The sequence below is a fragment of the Ixodes scapularis genome, unplaced genomic scaffold, assembly GCF_016920785.2.
Source record: "Ixodes scapularis isolate PalLabHiFi unplaced genomic scaffold, ASM1692078v2 PGA_scaffold2__306_contigs__length_199485367, whole genome shotgun sequence".
In the NCBI taxonomy this organism is placed as follows: Eukaryota; Metazoa; Arthropoda; class Arachnida; order Ixodida; family Ixodidae; genus Ixodes; species Ixodes scapularis.
Window position 1 is genome coordinate 147,019,084 of NW_024609857.1, and position 26,560 is coordinate 147,045,643.

The following is a 26,560-nucleotide window of genomic DNA, read 5'->3' on the forward strand; positions in this document are numbered from 1 at the left end:
GATTGGTGGTTGGGTGGGCTAGCGCAGACCAGCTTGGGGCACGTGGAGCGAAAGCTCGCGCTCGAGAACAGGGATCCGGGGTTCAGTCCCAACCCTGCCCGTTTCGATCTGGATGAGCATCGTAGCGGCGTGCGGTCGTGTACCACTACTGCGTGGTGCACATTAACGACCCCAGGCTAGCGGTTGCACCGCACTGGCTAAATTGCTCATCTACAGCGATTGACTCGTCGCAACTTTGAAATAGCTGACCAACTACACGCTGTATAAATGTCCACACAACCCCAATAAATATTTTTCCCTCGGCAGCGCAGTCTTGCAAAAGTAATTGTAATTGTGCCTGAAATTTCGCAATTACTAATGCTAGAATGTAATTACAATTCCTTTTAGACGAAAGTAACTAATTACAATTACAAGTCGCACAGCAAGTAATTAAACTACAGTAATTCAATTACTGTAACTGAATTACTACTCAAGTATGCGAGTGACTGTGCGCCTTGCACATCGCTGCGACCCTCCGGAAAGTTGTGTGACACTCATACGGCATTAGATTGGCTACGATGGCTTTTATACTCGGGGTCGGGGACAACCGGGACAACCTATCTTGGCAATGTAGTTATAGATACGGGCACGCGTGCCCTCTCCCCTTCATGAACACTCCGCCACGCATCAACCCGACAAGCTTCATATCACAATCATCGTCTACTTCAAGCCGGCCACGTAGGCACATGTGTACGGGCGGCAACGCTTTCTATGTGGCCTGTACCTAAACGTTCAAATAAATATCTATCTATCTTCCTCACAAATGCCAAGAAAAGTTCATGGTGCGAGACGAAGTGTAGAGAAACGCAAAGGTATGGGAAACGCTCTTATTTATTACGCTTTATTTGAGCCTCACGAATTCACTAACGGCAGAAAACACGCACTCGCTTCCGAGCGCAATTCACCGGCCTTGTGGACCACAGCGAAGAAGAGGCGAATCCCGCGTGTGGGCGCCGCCATGTTTGTACATCGCGCAGGAGCGCTAGTGTGTTGAAAAGACGAGAGGCGGCGCTAGGTGCCTCGTGGCTTCCGTACTTCTTGCTCAGGCATGCAGGGAGCAGCGGTGGGGCGCTCTCGAAAGCAGGTAGAGAGAGGAGAGCTGGCACAGCGCCGGCCACCGCGCACCTCAGCGAGAGATGCGCGCGCAGCGCAGTTTGTGCGGGCCCGTGGGGGACGCAGGGGCCGGTAAAATGGTGTGCTATTCAAACGTGTGACGCCGTGCGTGTGACGATGGATACCGTCAGGTGAGATGCCCTTCGTCAAGTGGACCGTCGAGCCGGTGTTCATCAGCCGGCAGCCCATACCCCCGGATAAAAATGTGACTGACGAACTCGAGGCGAGCGCCAACATAACTTTGGTCGGGACCCTGAGGCAGCTCGCTTGCTTGGTCTCGGTCGCCGACTGCATCTTTGAAGGGATCAGCGCCGAATGCCGACTCATCCAAGAGAGAAGCGAGGCACTGAGGAATAAGCTGCAGCGCTGCGAGAAGACCGTGTCCGAGCTTAACGCCAAAGCTGTCCGAATACGTGAGTGGCCGTTTCGAATCTTCGCCTGCGTACAGAGCGCGGCGCCGCGAGACACCGCGCCCGGAGCCAACTGGCATTCCTTGTTGTGGCTGTTGAATGCCGTCTTTAAATCTTCCGATCAAGTGGCCGACGTTTGCAACCGGATTGGTATGAGCTGAGGTGCACGTGAGCTCTACGTCCTTGCTCGTAGTAACGACTGCACGTGTGGGCACCTACGCATATTCAGCGTCGAGTTTACGCGGAGCGCGGCGAGCGAATCGTGTCTGGCGTGTTGATGGGCGCTCGTGCGCTTTCTCACGTTCAGTCATGAGCTGTTTCTAAAAGTTCTTGCCACCGCGTCCATTAGACATTCGTGCTTGTTACGGTTGCGGCTTTTCGCGGAAACGGCGTTAAAAGTTGCGTTGCCGAGAGTGCCGGAAACCCCAACACCAGCGTGCTGAGCTGTCTGTCCGTCTGTCGGCGGGAGAAACTCAACGCCGCCGCTTGTTGCTCGACTGCGCGGCTTGTCTGTGATAGCTCACGCCACTAATCTCGAGTGTCAGTTCCTCTCTCTTTTTCTTTATTTTTTATGTGTGCTTGTTTGCGTGTAGCACTTGTTTATTCTTTATTCGCGCACATCTGGCTTTGGAACATGACCTGCTGAAATGCTGTCTCACCAGCTCGGGTGGAATCGGCGTTCGCGCGAACTGGATTTTTGTCGTGGGTGTCGAAGGAAACTAACGACTCGACTACGAGCCGTTGGGCGGTGGCTGCCGTAGTACCTGCGGTGGGGGAGCGTCATGCGCTTTTGTTGCCCTCTTTTCGCTCCGCCCGAGCAGCTAGCCGGGCCAATTTACGGCGCAAGAGCACGGGCGTGGGGCGCCGGTGTCATTCCGTCTTGAAAAGCCGGTAGAATTCAAATTCGCGGGAGCGATTCCTCGCTTCAGGCTGCTTCTCTTGCCGCTATAGTCGATTGGGTCACTTCTGGCGTCTGCCCGGTAAAACTCGGATCGGCTCAATTTTGAGATCCCTGTGCGTTTGAATTTTGAATTCGAAGAAGTGGAACTTCAGTTGTTTTGAAAGTCTGGCGGTGTTTGATTTGTTCTGACAGCTTCATGGCAATTGTTTGCCCTCACATATTACGCATGCCTCGGACTGGTGCCCTGTTTTTCTGGCTGTTTTATTGTCGCAATTTCGTTTCCTTAAATTTCAAGACAATTTTCATTATGAAACAACTGTTTCATTGTGCAGGGTGCCGCGCGGTTCGTCGAAGGATGCATTGCAAGATCGACCCTTACGGTGGCTAGCGATTTGAACTAGAATGCGTACACGACGGCCAGGCAGCACGGATCACGCGGCTTAGCAGGCTGCGAGTGGAGGTGTTGTGTCTACTCTCCCACCGTTCTCGACATCTCCCCGACGCACGCGCACTATCGTGCTACAGCTTGGTTTGTCCTGCCGCCGTTCGCGCATTTTAGCTCGCGTCGCTAGCTACAGTACTCGCGTTTGACCTGTGTGATTTGGAACGTCAAATAACAGCACCTGGAACGTATATCGCATACGCTCACGTTAGCTATAATAGCACACCCATCTAGCAGGAACTTTGTGTGTGTGTTTGTTTGTGAAAAAGGCGGACGAACATTCGTGTTTCGCTAGCTATGCACACACTCTTCGAGAGATTTCAGTGGCCGAATTTCGAAAATGTTGTGTCCTCGCACGAATATTTTCTCAGCTTGGTAATCACGATGTTGGCATGGTCGATTTGTCACTTTCTGAGATTACCAGCTGACTTTCATATGCTGCACGTCCATCTCACACGCCAAGGCTAGAAATGCATCAACAGCCTACGCTAAGGGAATCTGGTCAACGTGGCCTGCGAAGCAAGCAACAGGTCTATTTAGCCATACGGGGATGTACGCTCGTTTGAGAATAAATCCTGAAAGGTATTGCGGTATCAAACAGGGACGTAGAAATACGCGGTGACTTCATTATCTACCCACTCACCAACTCTTAGCTCGTGGTGGCCATCTTACCTAGGGCCATGGGGCGTTACCGTAGCCCGCCAGCCGATGGCACACTTGAGGGTTGCGCGGTCTTTTGACGTTCGTCCCCGCAGTTGAAGGACCCATCACATTTTGAAAAGCGAGGTCATATCTCGTTCAGCGTGACAGCCCGACTGTCGAGATTCTTTTCAGCCGAAGCGACTTCCGTGCGTCCTTGGCCCGCTTTCTGGCAGAATCTTGCCCGCCCGTGTGAATCCCCGTGGGCGTCTGGGCGTTAATGGACGTCGGGGTGAAAGCCATTTGCTATGTCATGACGCTAATTGCCCAGATGGGAGGACGGAGGGGGACTGGTGTTAAATGTGGTTAGGGAACCGGTGTTGGGAGTGCAGCTTGTCTCTCGGAAAGCGGTTAGTGACCTTTCGGCTTGGACGTTCTCCACACTATCGCCTTCTCTTTTCTTTTTTTGGATAAAGTATGTTGGTTACGTGTTCGGAGGACATGGACCAATCTGACCAAATAAGAACGGAAAAGGTACTTATTTTGTGCGTGCGTGTGTGTGTCCGATTGAAGAGTGATAGAGAAAATCTTGCCTACCATTCCGCCATTTTGGTCTGATATAACCTAAATAGGACGTTCTCTGAACTTTGGGAAGTGTTTACGAAACATTTGGAACGTATTATTGTTCTTGACTCGTTCACCTCCTCGGTATATCTGCACGTCAGGGGTCTTGGATCGACGAGTACGCCCTTGCAAGGAGGGGGTCTCTTCTCTATGGAACACTCGTTTATTTACCAGAAACTATTCCAGAGGGTGTTACTCTAACCGTTTGCTAATTAAAAAAAAAAGAATAAAGTAAATTCACTTCACAGAATTGAGTAGATCACCCTGGCGGTCATTCCGTCTTTCCTTGATGAGTACAACCAGTTCGGCGGTGCGAAGTATGTGCTGCAGAAGGCATACGCGCTCGGGAGAAAAACCATTAAAGTGGCAGCTGACTTGAGGGAGACTTCTTCACATTGCACAGGGGATGCAAGGAGAAAACAGCAACGTGTCATCTTTAGCCACAAAAAAAAAAAAAAGAAAAAGAAAAGAAGAAAACGTTGATTTTTTTTTTTTTGTGTGTGGAATGGTTGACGAGAAAGGATGGGCTACTAGTTGCGAAAAACTAAACAAAAAAACGACTGAGGTGGAGCATATGTATAAAAATAAAATCTGCAGCAAAAATTGAAAAAGAAAGAGCAATTAATTGGCGTAAAATAGTACATACAAACGACCGACATTTTCACTGCCATAAGCGAGCGGATGTAGGTACGAGACGGAATGACGTTACATTCCTTCATTGTTTTCATTGCAAATGATCAATTTAACGTGAATGCATCATTAATCACAACTTCAGTCTTTTTGAACGAACTGCGAGGCATATGCGGGTTGATCCTTCTACCTTACGAGGATTCTCGAACAAATCCACTGTATAAGTAATACAGTCTATAGCTGGACTTGATAGTGATGAACATACAGCGCAGAGATCGGCGCATCTGGGAAGCCACGCTTTCACTTCGGGCCCTGTGACTTGAAAGAAGTTGTTTCTGCAGCGTACCATTTTGTGATCCAAAAACTTCGTCGTCCTCGTGGCAAAGGAGCGAACATGCACCAGTTGCTTCAGGCTGATTTCAGCGTACTCCCGGGAAAAAAAGTGCCTAGGCCTGCAGCGCGCCTAACCGTTTGCGCATAAAAAAAAGAAAAAAAAGTTTTACGTCGTTACGTGTCCAGATTCTAGTCGCGCAACAAAATGTATAGGTTGCCCCCACCGTCGCCTGGCTGGCCTTTACACATGTACGGCATTTTTATCTGTGGCAGCCAATGCGTTTTCTTGCGAAAGACTCGGGTGGCTTTTGAACCTTTTGTGTCTGTGTGTCTTTCAATTTCCAAGCATGAATGGTAAGTAACGATCGCGGGCCGACTTTGTAAGATACCCTTACAGTGGAGGGAAACAAAACAATACAAAAAGGACGGCACAGCAGTTTCAATCCAGACCCTGGGTCGCGTGTTCTTATGCCAAGTGTGTTTAGGCGCCCCTAATACCGCGCAGCAACTATGCTTCTTTTATTTATATATATATATATATATATATATATATATATATATATATATATATATATATAATGCGCATGCGTGGAGGTGGGTACAACCATACGACAATCTAGTTTTACGGAACGGCGTTCTTTTCAAGATGAACGAAGAAATGCCACCGTCACACCTTGCATTACATGGAGCTGGAACGGGAACGCATCTAGAGAACAACGTGTTTTGTTTCTTTCGTTGTTTATTTATTTATTTATAATAATTAATTCATTCTTTATTTTATCCGTGCCACAGAACAACCTCGCGGTTTTGATGCGGTAGCACAAGATAGAACATTTAAGCAATACAAATTATGTACTTTCACATACGACAGAAAATGAAAAAGATCGAACTCTTCACGGGAATGTCATTAATACATCGCACAAAGCTAGTTCACTCTAGAAAAAATTAACGCTTTTTTTAGAAAATTAAAAGAAAAACAATTTATGAAGGAATTGCCCCAAACATATATTCTCACAAAAAAAAAAAAAAATCATGTCATCAGAAGGGTCTTAAACATGAGAGTTTACAAGCCAGTATCGCTTGAAAGAATTCATTTCATCAAAACTGTCCAAACATGAAGACTAAATCGTTAAATGAGAGTTGCATGCGAATTACTGATACTAATTTTTTCTTGAAAAGAAGGGTAGAATAGATAGTGGCGTCTACAAATGCAAACAGCTACATAAAAATTTACGCATTTTTTTTATTAGCAGGCGAGCATTGAAGGGAGTATGAATTGCTTTGTGTAAACAGAGAAAACTACAGGTGACTCGGCGAGTGGATAGATTTTGTAAATGTAGACTTTTGAGTAGGTAGTCGTAGTCGTAATAACATATGTTAAAATACCTATAATATATAATACGAATAAAACGTTTCTGCGCATTTTCAATTCGCTACACATCAAAAGCCGTCAGCGACTTTCATCTACAGTACCGAACTTAAGTTTTGTTCGTACCTGGCAGGAAAATAGACGTACAATCCAACAAGATTCCTGAAGTCGCATGACAGGCGAGAAAGTAAACCAAGCCTTCGTACAGAAGAGGCAACAATCTGAGCAACATGACCAGCGAAATAAAGTCTGGCGTCGAAATAGATCCCGAGGTCACGAATCATGGTGACACGTGTGATTGTAGCGGACTGAAGAGCATAAGGGTAAAATAAAGTCTTGCGTTTTCGTGACATTGTCAGTAGTTTTGTTTTGTCTGAATTAAGCATCAAGAAATTTGCTGAACACCACTCAGAAACACGATTGATATAATCTGGTAAGATATTGCAATAAAAAAAATTAAAAAAAAGTTATTAGCAAACATTAGCAACCGTGAATTTTTTATGCACACTTCAAGGTCGTTTACGAATAGGAGGAATAGGAGGGGCCCTAGGTTAGGTCCTTGGGCACCCCAAATGTGGGTATGAAATTATCACAATAGCGGTTCAATATCCTAACGCTACTTTGACGATGAGTCAAGTAAATCTGAAACCAACTTGGAAATTTTCTGTGAGCAGCCACGTAAGGACAACTTATATAGTAGAACATCTTGATTCACATTATCAAAGGCTTTCGTCATGTCTAAAATACACGATATCTATTTGCCCTCGATAATGAACTATAGGAATTGAATAATCAAGATATGAACTACGATTTTTTTACCACCGATCGTCCCTTCAAAAACCCATGTTGGACACTACTAAACTTTATGTCTAAAGTAATAGGAAACACGCGAGTGTATGATTATTTCAAATACCTTTGGGAATGCACATAACAGAGATACACTGGTCGATAGTCGTTTAAAAGTGTCGCCGTTTTTGTGCAATGGTTTGACAACTGACCTTTTCCATGGTGATGGAAAAACACCGGATGCCAAGGCAAGGGAAGACATGTGACATAAAGCAGGAGCGAACACATTGTGACGACCCTTGACAACAAAATTTGGTATCGTATCTATTCTTACTGATAACTTTGCCTTTAGCTTCGTGATTTCATCTTGAACCTCATTCGTACCAATGTGTCTGATAGTGAGCCCTGGAGACATTGTTAAATTTTGCACTACCTTTATATCTATACAATCGGCTAACAGCTCGGATTTTTTTTTTGTTGTTATCTGATAACTATAATTGACTACAATGTCGTCTTAAAAGAAGTTAATTACAAAAAACGTAAAACTTGGTAAAAAGAATGGAAGAAAGATTTACATACACGCGTTTTCGGATAGTTATGCCCAAAGCTTCCAATTATTTTGTTCGGTTTTCGTGCCCAATATTTGGAGTAGCACTACGTTATGATTTATCTCGTGCCATCGCCTAGCTCACCATTAAAATTGGGCTTTTAGTAGCTCTCCTTATGGGTCGGCAAGTTATGAAAGAAGAAATGTTTCCTAACACCGTTTCAAAAGCACGTATAAAAATAGTATTATTGGTTATTTTTTCGTCACACATTTTCTTAACGTCTTTCTTTTACTTCGTACATATTTCACGAGTTGTAAATGAATAGCTTAGAGGCTGTGTGAGCCTTTTATTATGTTCCGAAACAAAGTTTACGTGCTTTGTATCGAGGTTTGCCTTTCGCGCAAAGTTCATCCACCGATCAGCAGAGTGTTCGTCCGTACCACCCCCTGCAGCTATTGTGAGGCTGACACGTTGACATTCGTTTATTCATGATTCAAACAACAATTCAATCCTGGTTCTTTTTTTTTCTTTTTTTTTTGTCTCTTAAGGTATCTTTTTTACATCTGAGTTTTAACCTGAAGGTTTTTAAATGCAGTTTGATTGCTAAAAACTTTATTTTTCGGCGTTACTTTTTCTACAGATCATCTGCCACGGAATGTTCGATATTATTGTTTATTATTACGTTAGTTAATAATGCACATATGATAGGTACCAATAAAACTTGCAAAAAATGTTTTTTTTTATTCCTGAAGGGTGTGTCTGAGAGATGTGTAAATACTGCTATTCTGTCGTTTGAAGAGAATGATTAGTTACATTCACTTGTACGGAAGCAAGTCGAAAGAAGGTGTTTGGGATAAGAAACGTTTTACCGCGCGGGGGTGCGCGACTCTTAGGGCTGCTGGATGGAGGTTTGTGTTCCTTTATTATACATTATTAAAGTCTTCGGTGTAATACAGGTTTCTCGGCAAGTATTATTACAGATTTATGGGAAACTAAGAAACGTCGTGACAATTACTGAACGAGACTGGCATAAAGCTTTTTCCAGCAAAAGTTAACATGCTGGGTCCAGATACATTTTGTTTTCGTCAAACTCCGCAAAATTCGGGCGATTAAACGCGTTGTAATTTTTTAAAGTTTATTTCATTCGACTGTTTTCCCGTAACAGCGCTCTGTTAAAATGACTGTCCGCGATCATCGTCGTTAATTAAGGCGGTGACGAGCGATCGACGTGTCGCTCGCTATTGATGTGGCTCGTCGCTTCTCGACCACCCGCCAACACTGTATCATTTCAAGAGACACAACCCTGCATAGCGCGCAGTCTGTCTCAAATTCCCTCCTCTCTTTTTTTTTCTTCTTTTTTCCCCTCTTCGGTCGCATGGGTAGAGGCTGCACGTCCAGGTGTTGTGTGTTTGTGTGTGTTTGTGTGTGTGTGTGTGTCTGTGTGTGTGCGTGTGTGTGTGTTCGCTCGTTTTGTCGTTTGCATCGTCCAGAGACAATTTACGGTCATCTCTAGCCGACCTATGCTCTTGGGCCAGCAGTTGTGGGGTCACAGATCCGTTCTGCGATTTCGTCGGCGCAGCACTGTTGCGCGCGTCGTCCGCGAGACGCACAATTCACAACAGCGTAGCTGCGAGATCAGTATCCGCCGACCGGGCAAAGAAAACAACGTCCGGCGAGGAAACAAAAACAACAAAACACCCACACACACCAAGAAAGGCTGCGAACAACGCGAAAGAACGGCAATAATGGCTGCAGCAGGAATGCGGGGTGTATATACTTACGTAAGGAGAAGGCCCCCAGGAGGGATATGAAAGCGTCTCCGCGTTCTGGTACGACCACCGTAATTTGGCCCCGTGAAGGAGGCGAAGGGGGGATGGATGCCTGGTCTTCTCGGTATACAAGACGGACGTTTGCTGCGTCGGCGCAGATCCTGATGGAGGGGTGGCTTTTTACCGACGCACTCGTATAAACTCCGTTTCACCTCACATCGGACCGCGGCGTACTGGCCATCCCCAGTTGATGCAATGCAGCGAGTGTGTCACGTGACTTGGTCTCGTGTTACGTACACAGCGCTCGATTGGTTGAGATGGCTCGTAAAGGGTTCGTGGCGGTCCATCGCAGGCAGAAACGAGCATATCAGCCATGGAAGAACGCCACTCTCTTTCCCTTCGGTGGAAAAAAAAAATAAATAAAAAGTAAGGAGGCGCCACAGCGCAAAAGAAAACATTCTGCGAGCAAAACCGTCTGGTTTTCGGTCATTGAATGCTCGAGAAAGTGTCCGTTGCGCGTTTTATGGAGACGGCGTTGCTGCGGTTCCTTTCGGGGTGCTTGGCGGGGTTTGTTCTTCCGTCGACGTATAACGACTCCGGCCCGCGATTTGTGCGGAAGAGGCGTCGAGTTCGCTCGCGCGTGCAAACGCTGATGGTTCGTTTCGTTGTTTCAGGGGGGAGCGTTTTTCGGCGTGATGGTATAGCGAGCGATCGAAAGTGTTCGCTCGTGTCGCGCTGGACTGGCATCGTAGGAGTTCGCGGCGCTGTACGAAGGGAGGGGGGGGGGGGGGGGGGGGGGGTTCGATGGAAGGATGGATCAACAGATCGAGCAAGACAATGGACGTTTTGCTCGGTCTCTTTTGTTACCAACGTGTCGGGTATATACAGCAATTTTATTCCTATTGATTCGAGTGATGTTCGCGCAGTAGTGTCAGTAAGCACTAGTTTATTCACCGTTTACTGGCCAAATTTTTAATTTATTTATGTAAAAAAAGAAGAAAAATATTGAAGGGAAGTTATGGACGCGTATCCAAGTGACGAATGACTGTCCCTGCGTGCGTATTTTCATAAATTGTACCACAACAGAAGTGTTGTGTTCGGTTCGGCTGACTACTCTCATCAACGAGCTACTTTGGTGAACTTTGCACGCATCTCTTAAGGACTGGAATATTACTAGCCAGCTTCAAAACTCCAAGGGCATTGGGTAACCACCCGTTTTCGTACCTTCACTCGACAGCTTCAGCACTCCCCCGTAAGCTCTTATGGACCCCAGTCGGTGCACATTTCTACCAACGCCGTACGAAGTCCACCCTGCGTCAAATTTCGAACACACTTTCGGCCGTCTGTTTGTAAGGCGCCTGGGATAGCTTTTTGGTGAGCTCGACAAAGTCGCGTATACGCTCCAGCGGCTTTTCGGCGACTTTGGCGAGGAACTCACGCCACTTTTCTGGCGGATTTGCTGCGGGGAGCAAAGGGCCGACGCAATTAGCCGCTCTCCTCTTTCTCGCAGCTTGAAAGCTTTGATTTTCTCCCGCGTTTTGCTTCGATTCCTTCCCGGCCGTCGGATACCCGCGCGCACTCGCACGTGTGCGTGTGTCGGAGCACATAACACTTACACTAAAAGCCCACCAGTGAAGCCGGCTCTGGAACGTTGCCGCTGCATGGTTTTCCCTTTCTTTTGCCGAGGCTGCCCGCGCGTCGAAAGAAGGAAACAGCCCAAGCAGCAGGAGCAGCACGGCGTTATGGCTCGACGGCGTTTTTCTCGAGCGAGGGGCCCCTCTTTAGCTGCGCTCGCATGCTTCCTCTACCCGCCGTTTTACCTTATACGACGAACCGGTGCAGACGCCCTACCAGCCATCTCGGCCAGTGCAACGCCGCGAACGAGGCACCCGACTACGTGCCCCGCGCGTCGCTGCGTCTGTCGCGAAGGTCACGTGATATCCACGCGGGGATTGGATTGGCTGGGATGGCTCGTAGCGTCTGCTCCGCTTCATCGTATAAAGGTGAAGTATAAAGAAACCGAATTCTTCCAGTAGGAAAAATAAAAGGGCCGAAGGGAAGAAACGAAAACTCGACCTTTCCGCCTTCCGTCCACCGGGCTCTCTGGCGGTTGCTCGCTCAGCTACAGGAAGATCAGAATGTAGCGGAACCGGAGGGAACTTGGAGAATGAGTATTCCTCGGTCGCTTCGCGCGAAGAGTCCCACCGATGGCGGCTGGAGGAAGCCGGCGCTGTTATCCCCCGTTTAGCGTCCAGAGTCGTATATACGTCTCTGGACGCCGGTGCCACCGACGTTGCTTTCGAGTGGGGACCACCCTCCCGCTGGGCTTCTTTCCCCGAAGACCCGAATTTGCATACGCGGTGTGGGTACTGCGTATACCCCTTTGCGCTGGAGGCATCCGTCCGCCGCGTGGAATAGAAGAACCCGGCAGAACCGGTCCGGTATCCGTTGTTGCGTTGTTCTTTTTGCGCGACTGGTGTTCTCGAGGTGTCCCTTTCTCTCCCCGGCTCGGTTGGTATGCGTGCCGTGCGTGCGGTGTTCCGCGGGGTGGCTTTTATTTCCCGCGCGGTGTAGCGCTAAGTGGAGGGGATTTGTGGCGTCCGGGAGCCCGCGGATATTTGAATACGCCAGAGGCTCGCGGTTCTGTACTTGGCATTCCTGGTTGCCGACATGCTTGTCGTCTGTCGGTCCCTGTGCCCCGGCACTAAACGACCGGGAAGGGTTTGATAGACGTATACGCATTAGCATATGTTTCTCTTTCCTCTATATACTCTCTCCGTGACCATATAAGGTCGGGTTTCTTGGCGCGCATGCTTTTGCTCGTTTCGCGCCCGGTGTGGTATTGCCGTATCGAAAACATATTTTTAGAATGGGGGTTACGTCGCCGAAAACATCGTCAGCGGTATGAAGATTGTGTAAAATCGGGCACCGTAAGCGCTCGGGAGCCCAGATACAGCCGAGACCTCAGTAATATATTTTGAACCCTCGTCTTTCCTGCAACGACACGTCTTCGTTATGTCGGTGGCGTGTTGTGCCATGCTACGGATCGTTTTTGTGGCTAGTGCTTTGAATGCGTATTATATCACTCAGTTGTTGCCACAGAGACGGTTTTGTATTGGGAACAGCGCCCGTTTCAGCCACCGACGTTGTGATACGGGCCAGCGCGCATTGTCGACAGATACCTTGACGTAGCCTCGTGGAGTGCGGCATACTGTCAGTGCAGTTACTGATCACCGTGACCGTTTGGTGGCTCACATTTAAGCGAGCATAGTGTTGCTTCTAATATTCCCTCGAATGACATAACTGATTTGTAGTCGGGAGGCGCAAGAACTGAACAAATGTGGGCTATAGTTTAGGAACTTTGTCATGCACGCCCAAAGTTGTGGAAGCTTCCATATTTTTGCTGACTGTTGAATAAGTTTCGGAAATAACATGTTCTGAGTGGAGTTCATTTTAAATTGGACTTTGCATCGACTTGAGCCTCGTTGTGACTGCTTTGAGCAGATGATTTTTCCTCTCCAAACGTTTTGATCATTACTCTTCCGATTGTTTCGATCCCCGCGACACAATCGAAGCACGCCTTTGTATTACCATTTTTACTATTTTCTTTCGCGTATAATAAATAACTTGCGCATTTCATCATCTCGCACGCCGTTCGTGAAACAGATGCTGTCTCTTTTTTTTTTTCCTTGCTGTCCTTTTTTTTTTCTCCTTCCCTGCTGAAACAAAAAAGAGCGTGGGCGTGCTTGTTGAGTGGTGGCAATAAATTAAATCTCTCCTTCTCCCCTCTCCCAATTTTATTCCGGCCGTAAGTAAAGATTTGCGATCGCAGTGTTTGTTTCCATCTGGTAAACACCAACATTAACAGCGTACTCCTGCCGCGAACAAAAGGGCGTACGGTCCTGCAATTCGATTAAAACTTTCGCAGGTTAATGTAAAATGGAAAGACGAACCAGTTATTTCATCGCGAGGATACTGAAAACCCCACAAATTAAAGACGAAAAAAAAAATTTATTTCGAGAAAAACAAAAAAAAAAAAACAAGAAAAAAACAGCGACGGTAATTACTTTTTTGTGCCGGCTTGCTACGCGCTGTGAAAGGAAATGAATATACATATACATATACATATATATATATATATATATATATATATATATATATATATATATATATATATATATATATATATATATATGTGTGTGTGTGTGTGTGTGTGTGTGTGTGTGTGTGTTAAGATTGAGTTGTATACACCAAGGTATCGGAAAGAAAAAGAGAGATAGAGGTAGAATATATCAGAAAATATACAATTAAAAGAAGAAAAAACATAAAGCGGTCACATTGGCAAGTGTCGTCTCACTTTACAGCGCACTTGAATGACCTAATGTGCTCATAGCTAACTGTGCTGCGCTGCGAAGTTCTACAGAACATACGCGTGACCAGAAAGTGAAAGGAAAACAAAAAAAGTTACATGGAAATGAAGAGAAACACAACGTACATGAATGGGCGCAGTTGCATCGAATGGCAATGTGCGTTGTGTTTCTCTTGTGCTGCGCCAAATTGCGCCATGAACGAAAGTTTTTGGCGCCAAAGCGCCATTTTCGCTAAGAATGGCGTTACACCATGCGCCGAAGTAGGCTTAAACCAAGCAAACGAAAAAATATTTTATTATTGGTCGATCATAATATTCGGAGAGAAGTAGAAATAAAGAAAAATTGTACAAATCGTATGTATTTCACGGCGTCTCTACTTACTGCATGTATATAGCTTGTTTCATCTTAGGTAAGAGCACAGTCGAAGGCTGAAACACTACCGCAGCCACAATAAAAGCGTAAGTCGAGAGCTCTCGCCGCGCTTGGTTGATTTAGCCGATGAAAGAGCACAAACATATATACGACGAATGCCAGGGTGTCCCACTTCTGACGCTGCAATTGATTCGTCCCGTTGACTATAACAGCGTGCTTGCGCTTTGACTTAAATAAATGAAGTGTAGAGATTTTCTCGTCAACGCCGCTCGCCCCATCGTCGTCAAAATTTCCAGTTTCGAGAAAAATGTGCAGAATAGTGAGAAGGCGCATACTGTAACAGGACAGGGTCTTTCACTCCTGATCAGTCGATTACCAGGTGTGCCGTTGCGCTTGCGCTGCTCGCGTCATCCTTCAGGGCCTCACTCCAGCGCGCGAGCGTCGAGCTTCACCGCTTTGCACCGGAGTGCTAGGAGCAGCGGCAGACGCGGGGGAGTGCATGGGTTAGCGGAATGGGCTCGGTAATTGTGCTCGATACTCTTACATGTCGACCCTCTTTGGTCTTGACGGAAGGTTGACCTCTAACATTAAACAGCTGTACCGAGAAAGGAGAAAAGAAAATGCTGGTCTGTATTTTAATCATTATATTAGTCAAAAGTAGTTCCCGCGCAGCTGTCATTCAAAAGGGCAGCGAACTTTGAGTCAACACTGGTTCGAATGTCACTTTCGAGTGTCACTTTCAAAGGTAGACATGTAAGGTTTTCATAATATTTGGAGGTTGTTGTTGTTGTTTTTTGTTTTGCTTTTTTTTTTTTTTTGCAATTTTAATTATTCGAATCTTGATTTCGGTGTTCATAAACCTTGGGGGGACGCTTCTTTAATAATAGACGTTTTAGCGCGTATGCTGATCTTTTGCCGGCATTTTGCAGGAATTATATTTACGAACTACCGCGTGGAAAAAAGGGTGGGGAAGAGAGGCTTTCTGGTCAACTGAAGTGTTGCGCTAATTTTTAATTTTCAACCTTTAAAAAAAAAAGGAAATGAAAAAGCAAAAACTAATAAGTAATATGCTTCAGTATCTAGAGGAACTCTCATGATCAGATAAGAGCTCATTTAGCGATACAATCACGTTTTCACTTGCAAGTGAAAAACTTCGGTGGCTGCTTCAAACCAATAATTTGCCCGCTACAACACCTGCTACAAAAGGTCCAGCGCTGCTGCTTCTTCATTCTGAACGCGAAGCTCAGCGTCAGCGTTCGAACTCTTTGAGAATTTGAGAGGTAATGGAGGGTGTGGGAAATGCGGGACTAGCAAACGTCCAGAGCGTGCGTTTTAACTCATATTGTCTGGGTGTACAATACGCTCGCTGGAATCGGCATTCTCGGTGTTCAACCTGCACAACACTGGGAGTGGATTTAGCTGAAATTAACTACTTGTCGCCGAGAGCATTCTCAGTGTTCATAGTGGAATACTGAACGCTGGCAATATATTCGGCTAAAACATCTTGTAAAGAGCTCAAGAGTTGAAACATATGGTTCTGGATTCTTTACGTGGCCTATTCGATGCTGCTTCAGTATACATATGCGGCTGTAGGAATAAAACTAGACGCTGTATGTACGAGGAAAGCAAGTTCTATGCCGCGCAATATTTTTTATTTGTGATGAAAACTCTGTAAGACGATAGGGGAAGACTTCGCAGCGTATATCAACTTCGAGTGCAAAAAAAGGCGAAGCAGCTGCTGGCGAAGGAGAAGGATTAGATGCCTGGCGCTTGTTAGCTTGATTTAAGCCTGTTGCGGAAGGCTGCTCTGCGCTGAGAAGTTCGGAGTTTCGTCTTGTTTCGGAGAGCTGCGTGCAACGGTTCCCGAAAATTCCGCTTGACGTTAACAAAGCTTGACGATTCCTCGGCGCCTTCCGTCGGGCACCGGCTGAAAGAAGGCCAGAAAACATAATTTGAGTCTTATCTTCTTCCTTCGCCGAAATTCCCTGCCCTTGTTTCTCTTCTCGGAAGCTAGACCCTCCAACTTTGCTCAGACGTGCAAGATATGCGCTGACCTTTGTGTGCTTCGTTTCTTGCGCTCGTTTTCTTTCAGTTTTGCCACTCTGACATAAGTCTTCTAGACGATGATGGACAGTTATTCCCTCTGCCCTTAATTCTGTTCCTCATACAGTCAGTCTTTTATGTCTCCGTTAATTTCTTTTTCCAAAGCTAACAGTTTCTTAAGCTGATATCATGCGATATCAGTTCATGTTTATTAGCCACAAAAATGTTTGAAGAAGCGAAAGCGATAGCCGTTGCACGGTCGCGCAATGCGGGTGGAATGGTGCCGTCACGTACCTGAGGACGTAGGTGCGATGTGGTTAGTTCTCATAGCCGTTGTGGTTGGCGTCGTGTATGCCACTGACGACTGCCACCAGTGATCCGTGAAGTGATTTTGTAAGTGCGGCTAAAACCATCCAACATTACGCCTAGCAACTGGATACTGCCAAAGTGAGGTTTCGCATAACGCGAGTATTGTTTGAAAACGAGTCTTTCAAGCAGACGACACGATGATTCTCCCTTTGTCGCACAATTCTTGGCGGGACGCCAGGGCTACCCTCTTCGCTATCTTCGTGCGGCACGGCGGCGGGGACTTCCCTCTCCTCGCGGCAAGAAAGAAAAAAAAAAAAAAGGTTTTCCTTTTTTTTTTTTTTTTTGCGCGCGGCGACGACAAACGGACGAGGACGAAATCTTTGCATAGTGTCGCCCATTAAGCTATCACATTAAAAACTGACTATCTTAGCGGACTGCCGTAGTTAGGTAGTGGTGGGCGAGGGAAAGAGGGAGCGCTTATTGGCCGTGCCATCGCTCTCTTCCTACGATCACGTCGGTTTTTGCGTACGAACAACGCCGCATTTCGACCGTGAAAAAAACACTAACAGCTACCGCCGTAAAAAAAAAAAAAAAAAAAAAAAAAAAAAAATGAGGTCAATGAAGAGCCACGTGAAGAAGCCAAGTTCACACTCTTACTTATATCGACTTACATCTCGCAATTGGGTTGCTTACCAATCTAAAGCTGCGCGCCGAATTCGCGAGTGTTGACCCCACTTAACGAGTCCCGTATAGTGCGCGCCAGCAATGGCACACGGTTGTTTGCACGGCAAAGAGAAGTCGATCCCCGAAAAAAAGAGAGAAAGGGAAGAAAGGGAAGAACGCGGAGTCTTCTAGAAAGGAGCGCGCGTTCGTTTTCGATCGCTTCCTTCAAATTGGGTCTGACAGAGGTGCGCCGTGATCGAGTGCGACGACTGATTCCCTCTCGTACCTTTTGCTCTCCGTTTGTTCGTCACTCGCCGCACCCGGGTACAAGTGCGCACCCAGCTTACTCGAGCCAGCCTGCCGCTATCTCCCGTATAGGATCTCTCGCAGCGACTAAGACACAAGAGAAACGCTGGAACGGAGAACCTGGTCGCCGCGGGCGGACCCCCCAAACATGCGTGTACTCTACAGTTTTTTTTGTTTGTTTTTGTATTTTTAAAGGGACAAGCGGTTATTTGTTTTACGCCTAAGTGTCTTGGGCCAGGTTGTCGTCACCTTCGCGTACGCAGAGTGGTCTCCAAGCAGGATTATTGTTCCCAACAACATTCCCCTAACGCAAAAAAAAAAAAAAAAAAAAAAAAAAAAATAGGTAGAGCACGTGAACAAGAGACAGGCCAACAGCGCTGCTTCCATTCCATAAACGAGCGTTGGTTCCCGTGTTTGAAACAGTTTTGTTCACCACTTCTTGGTTTGCCTCCTAAATATCCCAGTTTTCATCTCTTTTATTTATTTTTTTCTGGGGGGGGGGGGGGGGTGTTTCTGTTCAATTGATTTGTCATACCAACGTCTGACATGCCCAATGAAGGGTTGGGGATTTTTACACCGTAACCTCACTCTTAAGCCGGGGTCGCACAAAAACAAAACCGTAAAAGTAGATTTTTTTTTTTTTTTAATAAGGTAAGCACTTATGCAACTTGTAAGGTGGAACACAGCGACAGCTGAGGTATGGCGTTGGAGCCGCTAAGCTGTCATTTCGGAACAGATGGCCTGAATGAACGGTAAAGGTGCGAGTTCGCACCATAGGGTCCGCATAGGCGTTTCGTATTAGACCGAGTAACACGTCGGACGAAAATTCCATAGCGTTTTAGAACCAGTGAGGGTGTATTAAGTAGAGATCGTTTCAGCTGTCTGCGTAAGAGGGGAGCGTGTTTTCAAACGTCACTTAGGTACAAATAGTCATATGCTAAAAGAAATGCACCGAAGAAACAGGGACAAGGAAGTATACACAAGACGAAGTGCACTCGCAAATGTAGGTTTATTGAAACAAACCCCCACCATTAATGCCGTCTTTCTGACTATTCGTTTAGAAAGTAAAACTCTATCTGTCAGGTGCATCAACGGGGCACTAACCCACTTGCTTTCCCCTCGCTTTCTGATACAGAATGCATCGTAACATTCCAAGGTAGTTTCATTCACGTATCTACCGATAATTGTTGTTTGTGCCAATTCTGGGTCACATAGGCATCTATCCCAGTGCACCGCCGGATTGTCCGGCAGGGACTGTTTTACCGACCGTGCTTATCTTGCTCGCTCGTTACCTTGTTATCAACGGCCCGTACAATGTTTTGGCGGAGTGCCGAAAATGGCCCGCTTCGATATAGAGAGCGGTCGACGGCGCGAAACTGCGAAGTGTCCCACTCAACAGCTATCGCCGTAATATGCCTGTAAAACACGCGAATGACCAATGCTCGGCGAAGCCGCAAAACAAACTATGTTGCGGAAGCACACTAGGACCGCTTCTTTCCCCGGGCTACTTACTGCCAACGCGCCAGGACGAGGTAAGCGAAGAACAATGAGGCGAGAAACCACGAAGCGACCTTGGAGCGCCATCTTCCTATCGCCGTCACTGTGATGTCGGCCTGATTGGCAGTGGCGAAGAGGGGAGTCAGCGCCTCGTCTGCGCCCCCACACGGGGTTCTTGGCGAAGGGAACCCATTGTCCATTGTGGTTGACGTCGTGCCGTTCGTTTCGGTTGAGCCGACGAGGCTCTCGGGCACTGACTGCCTCGTGCTCACCGAACGGCCTCGTCACGAGGTACGTGTAGAGCACGGTGTAAGATGGGTGTACAGGCAAAACGTCTCGCGTGAACGGTCTCGACCGTCGAGTCCGAAGGAGAAGGCGAGGCCGCCGCCTTGTTGTTGTTAGGGGTGTGGCCGACTTTTGTCACACCTGAGGTTCGACTGGTTTCGCCGAACATTTCGAACTTCTGGCTAAATTCGACCAAGTTCGACTTTTGAACAGTAGCCCGTCACTTGTATGCAAGCAGCAGCAGCAGCAACAAGAACAATCTATATCTGGGAAAATGCATTTTTGCGGTAGGTTGTATTATATTTTGCAGAATGGACAAAAAAAAAAAAAAAAAGTCCAAGGATTTACCTTTTGAGGAGAGAAACGTTTATGGGCTTTTTGTGCAATGAACATATAAGAACTCGTGCGAATTCAATGCGTGGTGTACAAGTTCGTGTGTGACCTTATATGTTTATTGGACAATCCATATATATATATATATATATATATATATATATATATATATTGTTTTACTGGAGAGTTTGTTTTTGTACAACAATATACCTGATACATATTGTGCCCCTTGGCGGTGTCCGCTCACGACTAATTTCCGCGCCTGCGCATAACAGACAAGCTTCGATCGAACTTTTGCCGTACATTACGATAAACTTGTGAATAAGTAGAACTTAATTGAACTCGAACGATCCTTCGGAGGTTCACAACGTACCCAGTTTTGATGGTGGGGGTCGTTTATTCTCTCATGAAACTCCGGCGCCACGCGTAAATTATATGATATGCGGTCGAGAGAAAGAGAGAGAAAAGAACAATGAAAGACTGCGGACAGTCGACCCCCGCCCGCGGATGCTAATTCTTTTGATTCGCGAAGATATTTTGCGATTCGTACGAGCACTTCGATAATTTTGTTCGATCCCTGTGCGGGGACGCAGCGCAGTGAATGCTCATTTCTTTGGATTCTTTATGGAATGACTCTTCGTCTCTCTCTCTTTCTTTTTATATGAGAGGGATATTATTAATGACGCCCGATTCCGAAGCTGCCGGTCAAAATATGGGAATTCAGTGAACAGGCAAATTTGCTCGTTTTATTTTTTTCTTCTTTCTTTATTTTCTTTTTTTTAAGGGATGGAGTGTGGAGGGAGGGGGAGCGCGAGTCCGGTAGTGTCACCGCCGTCGCTTCCCGTTTGTAAGTTGATAATGGGTGAGTGATGCGTTTTCTTTTTTAATTTTTTGCGAATGAAAGGGACCGCTCGCGTGACACGCGAAATTCGTCGAAATGTCGAAGATCGTTCGGGCCAAGCATTGTTCAGGGAGCGAAACCCGAAGCAGTTGAACCGCGGTGATACGCGGTAATTTGAAGCTGCGATTACGGCTCGCTGCTCTTCCCCTCTGCGTTTTTTCTACGCCAGGAATGTGTGCGTCGTCGAGAGTTTCATCTTTCTGCAGTGACGCTGGTGCTTGTATTTTGTGGTATCACAAAGAGGAAACCGGCTATCGGCTTCTTTCTCGATTTTTCGCCCCCATCTTGCACGAGCTTATCGACCGTGCCGATTTTCCATTGGTTGCGCGCAAAGACACAATTATTCTCGAAAGCGGTCGAAGGTCTGAATCGAGTTTCTGATAAACCCAAAATGAAGTTGAATTTGAACTTGAAAGATATATCTCTAAATGGGTAGGGGCATGTAAAATATTAAGAAAAAAAAATGACGAAAGAAAAAAATTCTCGATAAGCAGCAAAAAAAGAAGAAAAATGAAATGTCTGGTGGAAAGATGGAGGGGGGTGAAGCGGATGTATCTTTAGCAAGGAGAGAACTATACTTTGTTCAGAATCGAATCATGGTGAATTAGGCACAGTTGAATTGCAGTTTATTGGGATTTTCACGGGCCAAGCCCGGTAGAAAGGTAGATACAACCAGACACTTCAGCCTTTTGTCTGTCTAATGGTGCATATACTCAATTCGAGCCAGTATTTTATCGGTAAAGTATCTATTCAGCGGATAAGAGGGCAGAGCATGGTTTTCGATTTTTTTTTTTTGTCGGAAGACTCCATGGCACGGATGTTTGTCTTTCACCTCGTTCGCGTCGAAATAAAACGCTGCAGCCACGAGTCGAGCCACGTACGCTCGTTCTATTTCGATCATCCAGATACCCATCATCTTGGCAGCTGTGCTCCTCCGCAGGTCGTAAAAACTCCAAATAAATCCAGATCGTGACAGAAAAAAAAAATAATAATAATCACACACTCTGTACGACGTACCGAGCACTGCGTGCGGTCCTGGGCGGTCGGGCAGAAAAAAAAAGTATCTCGAAGCGCATCTCGGCTGATTCGACTCGTCTCGTGATCGTGGATCGGACAGTCACAGGCTTTTGGTCGTCGAGAACGGTTACCCGGCTGCTCAGTCTGGGTCAGTGCGTGCTCGACGCAGCGTGATCTGCATCGCTCGATGACAGTGTGGTTAACCCCGCAGGCAGCCGATCTGGTTTTGTGTGCGGCATTATATGGGCCGACTAAAGGAGCAGTAATCTCGTCTATGGTACGACCTCGCGGAGGTTTCGCTTCCCAGCGTGTTATTCCATCCGTGCTCGAGCGTTCGCCGTTGTTTTCACAACGAGCCTCTTTCATGCGTAGCCTGATAAGTCGACCCTGCTCTCGTTTGTGACGCCGAAATCGGAGTTCGGGAAAGAGAGAATTGGTTCCTTGTCGCGGAGGGCTACGAAAGGTGGAGGCGACTTTTGAGTCTTAAGCGTTTATTAAATACTTTGGATGTGAAGTGGCGGCGGTGGCCTTGAGGTTTTCTGATGCGTCACCCATTGCACCGTGCAAGGACGGCTCCTAACCAGGAAGTTTGAGATACGAGCCACTCTGTGTTTGACAGGCGTCGGTGGCATCCTCGCGCCATATAGTGAACTGCATTGCTGTAGCCTGCTCTTCATATTCGCGGCGGGAAGTTTCGGTATCGCGGCCTGGTAGAATTTTTTCAGAACCCAGAGTGAGGACACTCCAACTTCCTCTTCTGGTGTAAGCACGTGCAGTGCCGAGCTTCTATGCACTAGAGTCACTAAATAAAGCTACGCTTTCAGAGTACCGAAACTCCCAAACTACGCGTCTGAAGCGCGTCAGGCGCCGCCATCTTGGGTCCACGCGCAGATGGAGGATTGACTCTAGCTGAGCCAAGCCGAGCTGTAGCCGTCGCCTGCGCCACCTGCCGTAACCGCAGCTGTGGTAGCGAATCAAGGTCGTGTTGTTCGTATCTCGACGTAAGAGGGAAAAAGTGCTGAGCGACGGACTTCAGTGTGCGCGCGCAGTAAACAGCAAAACAGCAGCAGGCAGCGGATCGCTGGACCCAAGATGGTGGTGTTGAAAAAACGCGATGATGATGATAGCGACTCGCGTGACTGCCGCTGTCCAGTGATGCCGCAGCGAACCAGAATATAGGGAGTATTCACTGGCGGCCATATCTGTGTGCGCGACTGCCGAGCACGGGCTGACGGCGAGCTTCCACAGTTCTTTTGCTACGTGCATTCCGCACCATCAAGATTGCCGGTCTTAGCAAGCTATTAATGTGAGCTCGTTCTGAGCATGCGCTCTGTACATCGCCCTCAAATATGGCGTCCAGTGAATACCCCCTATTGTTGAATGGAGCGACTGTATTGTCGGCAAAGTGCCAAAAAAGAGGAATGCGGTACTCTGAAGGCGTAGCTTATTTAGTGACTCTACTATGCACTAGGACAATTAAACTATAACCGCATGGGTCGCACGTGCACCGCCCCCTGTGAGGAAAACAGAAGCGTTCGTAGCGAGCTTCTCACCGCGAATATACTTATTCTTCCTCCTAGAACATTGTCGACGTTTGCCTTCGCTAGCCGCCGGCTGTCCAGTCAGATTCCTGCCCGGTCACGTGAAACCCGCGCCGCCACCAGCGGTCTGCGTTGCGCTCCAGCTCGATAACGTCACACCAGCCGCGTTCCATTCCCCTTAGCGCGCTACCCTCTCCAGCACCCAATCCACTCGATCACGACCACTGATATCTACTGGCGAATTCCATGGCCGTTTTGGAGCGCGCCGGGATCGACTTTTCGGGAGCGAGCCTATTTTACTGGGCGATTGGGATCGAGACGGACGTGTTTCATTGTCGTTTTGGATTAGCTCCCGCTCCAGATCTCGATCTGGATCCGAGAAAAGTCGCTCCGACGATTTCGGCGGATTCAACCGGGAGCCAGCCGGGCCAGCCCTCGCCGCACACACGTGACTTCCTTTCTCGCGGGGCATCTCGCCCATCTCGCCTCAAAAGAATTCGTAATGGCCGCTCGGGAGGTGCCGCCTGTAACGCCCGCCTTACTAGGGAATTGTAGTAGAGCGTTCCCGCAGCCCGCTAAGCACCCGGATAGCGCTCCGTAATCCGCCACAAGACCTTGAACTATGCAGAGAAGGCTGGGGGCGCGCATGCGCAGCTGCGGCGTTTTCTTCGGGGATACCGTAGCGGAGGAGAACAACGATCTACTATACAACTCCCTATTGCTGCTGCTTGACGACAGTTCGTCGTCAAGTTGCTCGAGCAGCTTCCGGCATTCCGGCAATCCTTGCTAGAAGCTCCTGAGCCATTCCTGCCACTCGTGCGTCGAGCATGTGTTAGCGCCGCGATAGTGAAAATGTCTTCGAAACGACCGCGGCGGCCGCGGAAAGGGGATTCCCGGGCAGGTGAATGACGGGAAGGCATCCACCGATCCCGGAGCAGTGGTCATATTCCATAGGGGATCCGTAGGCGGCACGACCCCGTTCGGATCGTGTGCTCCATTCTGGATCTGGTCGACTGATCCCGGCGCGCTCCAAAACGCCCAGTGGAATTCGCCATATGACATTTGCTGGATCGCGCTTCCCCGCTGTACACTGTACCGTAGCTCCACGAATGCGGCCACCGGACGTCCATTTTGGGTCACTAGAAAATCAGCGGGGTGAAAATTGCGGACACGATGCGTTGCGGAGGCATGGGTGGGCAGGGCGGCGGCGTGCTGGAAGACACGCTTTCTGCTCGTTCGCCGTCATTCGATGAAGTTTTTTTCTTCGTTTTTTACGCGTTTTTAGGGCAACTGTAGCCGTTTACACAAGAAGAAAAAAAAATATTTTTCGGCGAATGACGGCGAACGAACAGGAAACGTGCCTTCCAGCACGCTGCCACCCAGCCTCCGCAACTTTCACCCGGCTGATCTTCTGGGTAACCGGACAGAAGCTCACCGGACAAAAGCTCACCGGACAAAAGCTCACCCGTTTTTTGACAGACCCGGACAAAAGCTCACCCGTTTTTTGACAGACCCGGGCAAAAGCTCACCTCGATTTCTTTATTTTTTTTCCTAGCCGGGCAAAACACGGGCTGAAATAAAGTGCGGACGCAATGGACATTGGACCATTTTTAGGAGAACTTGTACCTCATCCACCATTGAGTTGCGACTTTTTTTAAAAATACTTCGAAAGAACGGGAGTTCGGCCTTTTGGAAAAGTACAAGACAGATGACCAATTTAAAAAAAAAAAAAAAAATTGTGCGGGATTTTAGATAGGCTTGGGTTCCTTCCACCACAGCTTGTTCCACACGAACTAACCACCAGGGAAAAGTCTACCGGTGACATCGTTGCCTGCTGGACTATTTTGATTGCACGTATTTCAACGGCCGCTTCCGTTATGCTTCTGTTCCATCTGCGGCGGCACCAGAGCGAATTCTTCCCTTCGCCTGACTCTGCGCCGACGGCGACCGGAGTTTCCCCCGGTACGGTGGAATATGTACGACACCACTTTTCAAGATAAAGACCGGATGAGCAACACCTGCGAAAGATAGAGTACCGGGTTCCAGAAGCTCGTCGGCCACGCCCATCCAAGCGTCTTGAGGCTGATTGAATGCCCACAGCAAAATCAGGCGCTCGTTGCCACGGCATTGACAAAAGCCCGGAGAGGTGAGCCCACCGTAAAGCGGGTGCGAAAAATTACTCTGCACCTGCAGAATCGTCTTAGAAATATTCGCGAGGGCTTGCATGTACATCGAGATCTACCAAGACTGCTGGAGCTAGTGGGGGACTGCATTCGCTTCTAACCAATCGATAAATAAACTTGTTTCTACTAAAATCAACAAACCATGCGCCTGTCAGATTTAATTTATCGTTGCCTTTTTGTGTCGCACGCATGCACCTAAGTTGTCCGTACTCGTGTTAAGACCAACATGAAATTTTCTCGTAGTGAGCTTTTGTCCGGGTCTGTGAAAATATGGGTGAGCTTTTGTCCGGGTCTGTGAAAAAATGGGTGAGCTTTTGTCCGATGAGCTTTTGTCCGGTGAGTTTCTGTCCGGTGAGCTTTTGTCCGGTGAGCTTTTGTCCGGGATTCGATCTTCTGGCGGAACAAGATGGCCGTCCGGTGGCCTAATTCTTTCTTCGACTGGTGTGTCTAGCGTTCTATGTATGCTGCCCATACATCAAAAGTGGTCCCGGAGTGGCAACAAATGACGTCACAGAAGCCGAGGTGTCATGCTGTTGCATGTCGCGATCCTGGCGGTTGGTCGTAGAAATGCTAACGAGAAGACTGCGAGTAGCGCAACCGAACGCGAGTATCGCTGTCGTCGCGGCGTCCCAACTTCTAGCTGCCGAAGCTTCCGTGGACTGTCACACTGGAGAGCGACCTGCAGTAGAGCAGGCGTCTGCCGCATACACCACAGCTCTTGGGACGCCGCCAGGGTCGCGACTGGCGACAGCATGACAATTCCATGACGTCATCGGGCGGAAACCGAGGGACTACTCTTTTGGACGCGGTAAACACACCAGTCGAAGACGCCTTCCAGGCACCGTATATACTACAGCGGAGCGGCGATCCTGCAATTGGCAGTGTGGCTGCGCGCGCTACAGCCGTGACAGTGGAGCCTGAAGACGCTGAACGACGCGTATTAATGTGAAATCCCACTCTGTGTTTTCGAGTACGGGTTTTACGCTCACTACTCCGACCTCCTTTCGAGAGTTTTAGTGGATCTTAGGCTGCGGAAAGCCGGCACTGCGGGCGCCTGTTCAATCCATGCTTCGAGGTGACGGCACGAGCTCCCGCTAGCAGAGCGTAGCGTACGATCTACTAAAAGTCCCTTATTAC

At 47.8% G+C, this 26,560-nt stretch overlaps 1 protein-coding gene across 1 annotated transcript in view; it reads left to right on the top strand.

Moving 5' to 3' along the window:
* The first annotated feature begins 1,096 nt into the window (after nucleotides 1–1,096).
* LOC115332412 (mucin-17) overlaps nucleotides 1,097–26,560 on the top strand; it is a 180,825-nt gene continuing 155,361 nt past the window's right edge. The window contains exon 1 of the mRNA XM_042292059.1: nucleotides 1,097–1,565. Coding sequence (XP_042147993.1) covers nucleotides 1,289–1,565 — 277 coding nt within the window. The 5' untranslated portion in view covers nucleotides 1,097–1,288. The remainder of the gene's footprint in view (nucleotides 1,566–26,560) is intronic.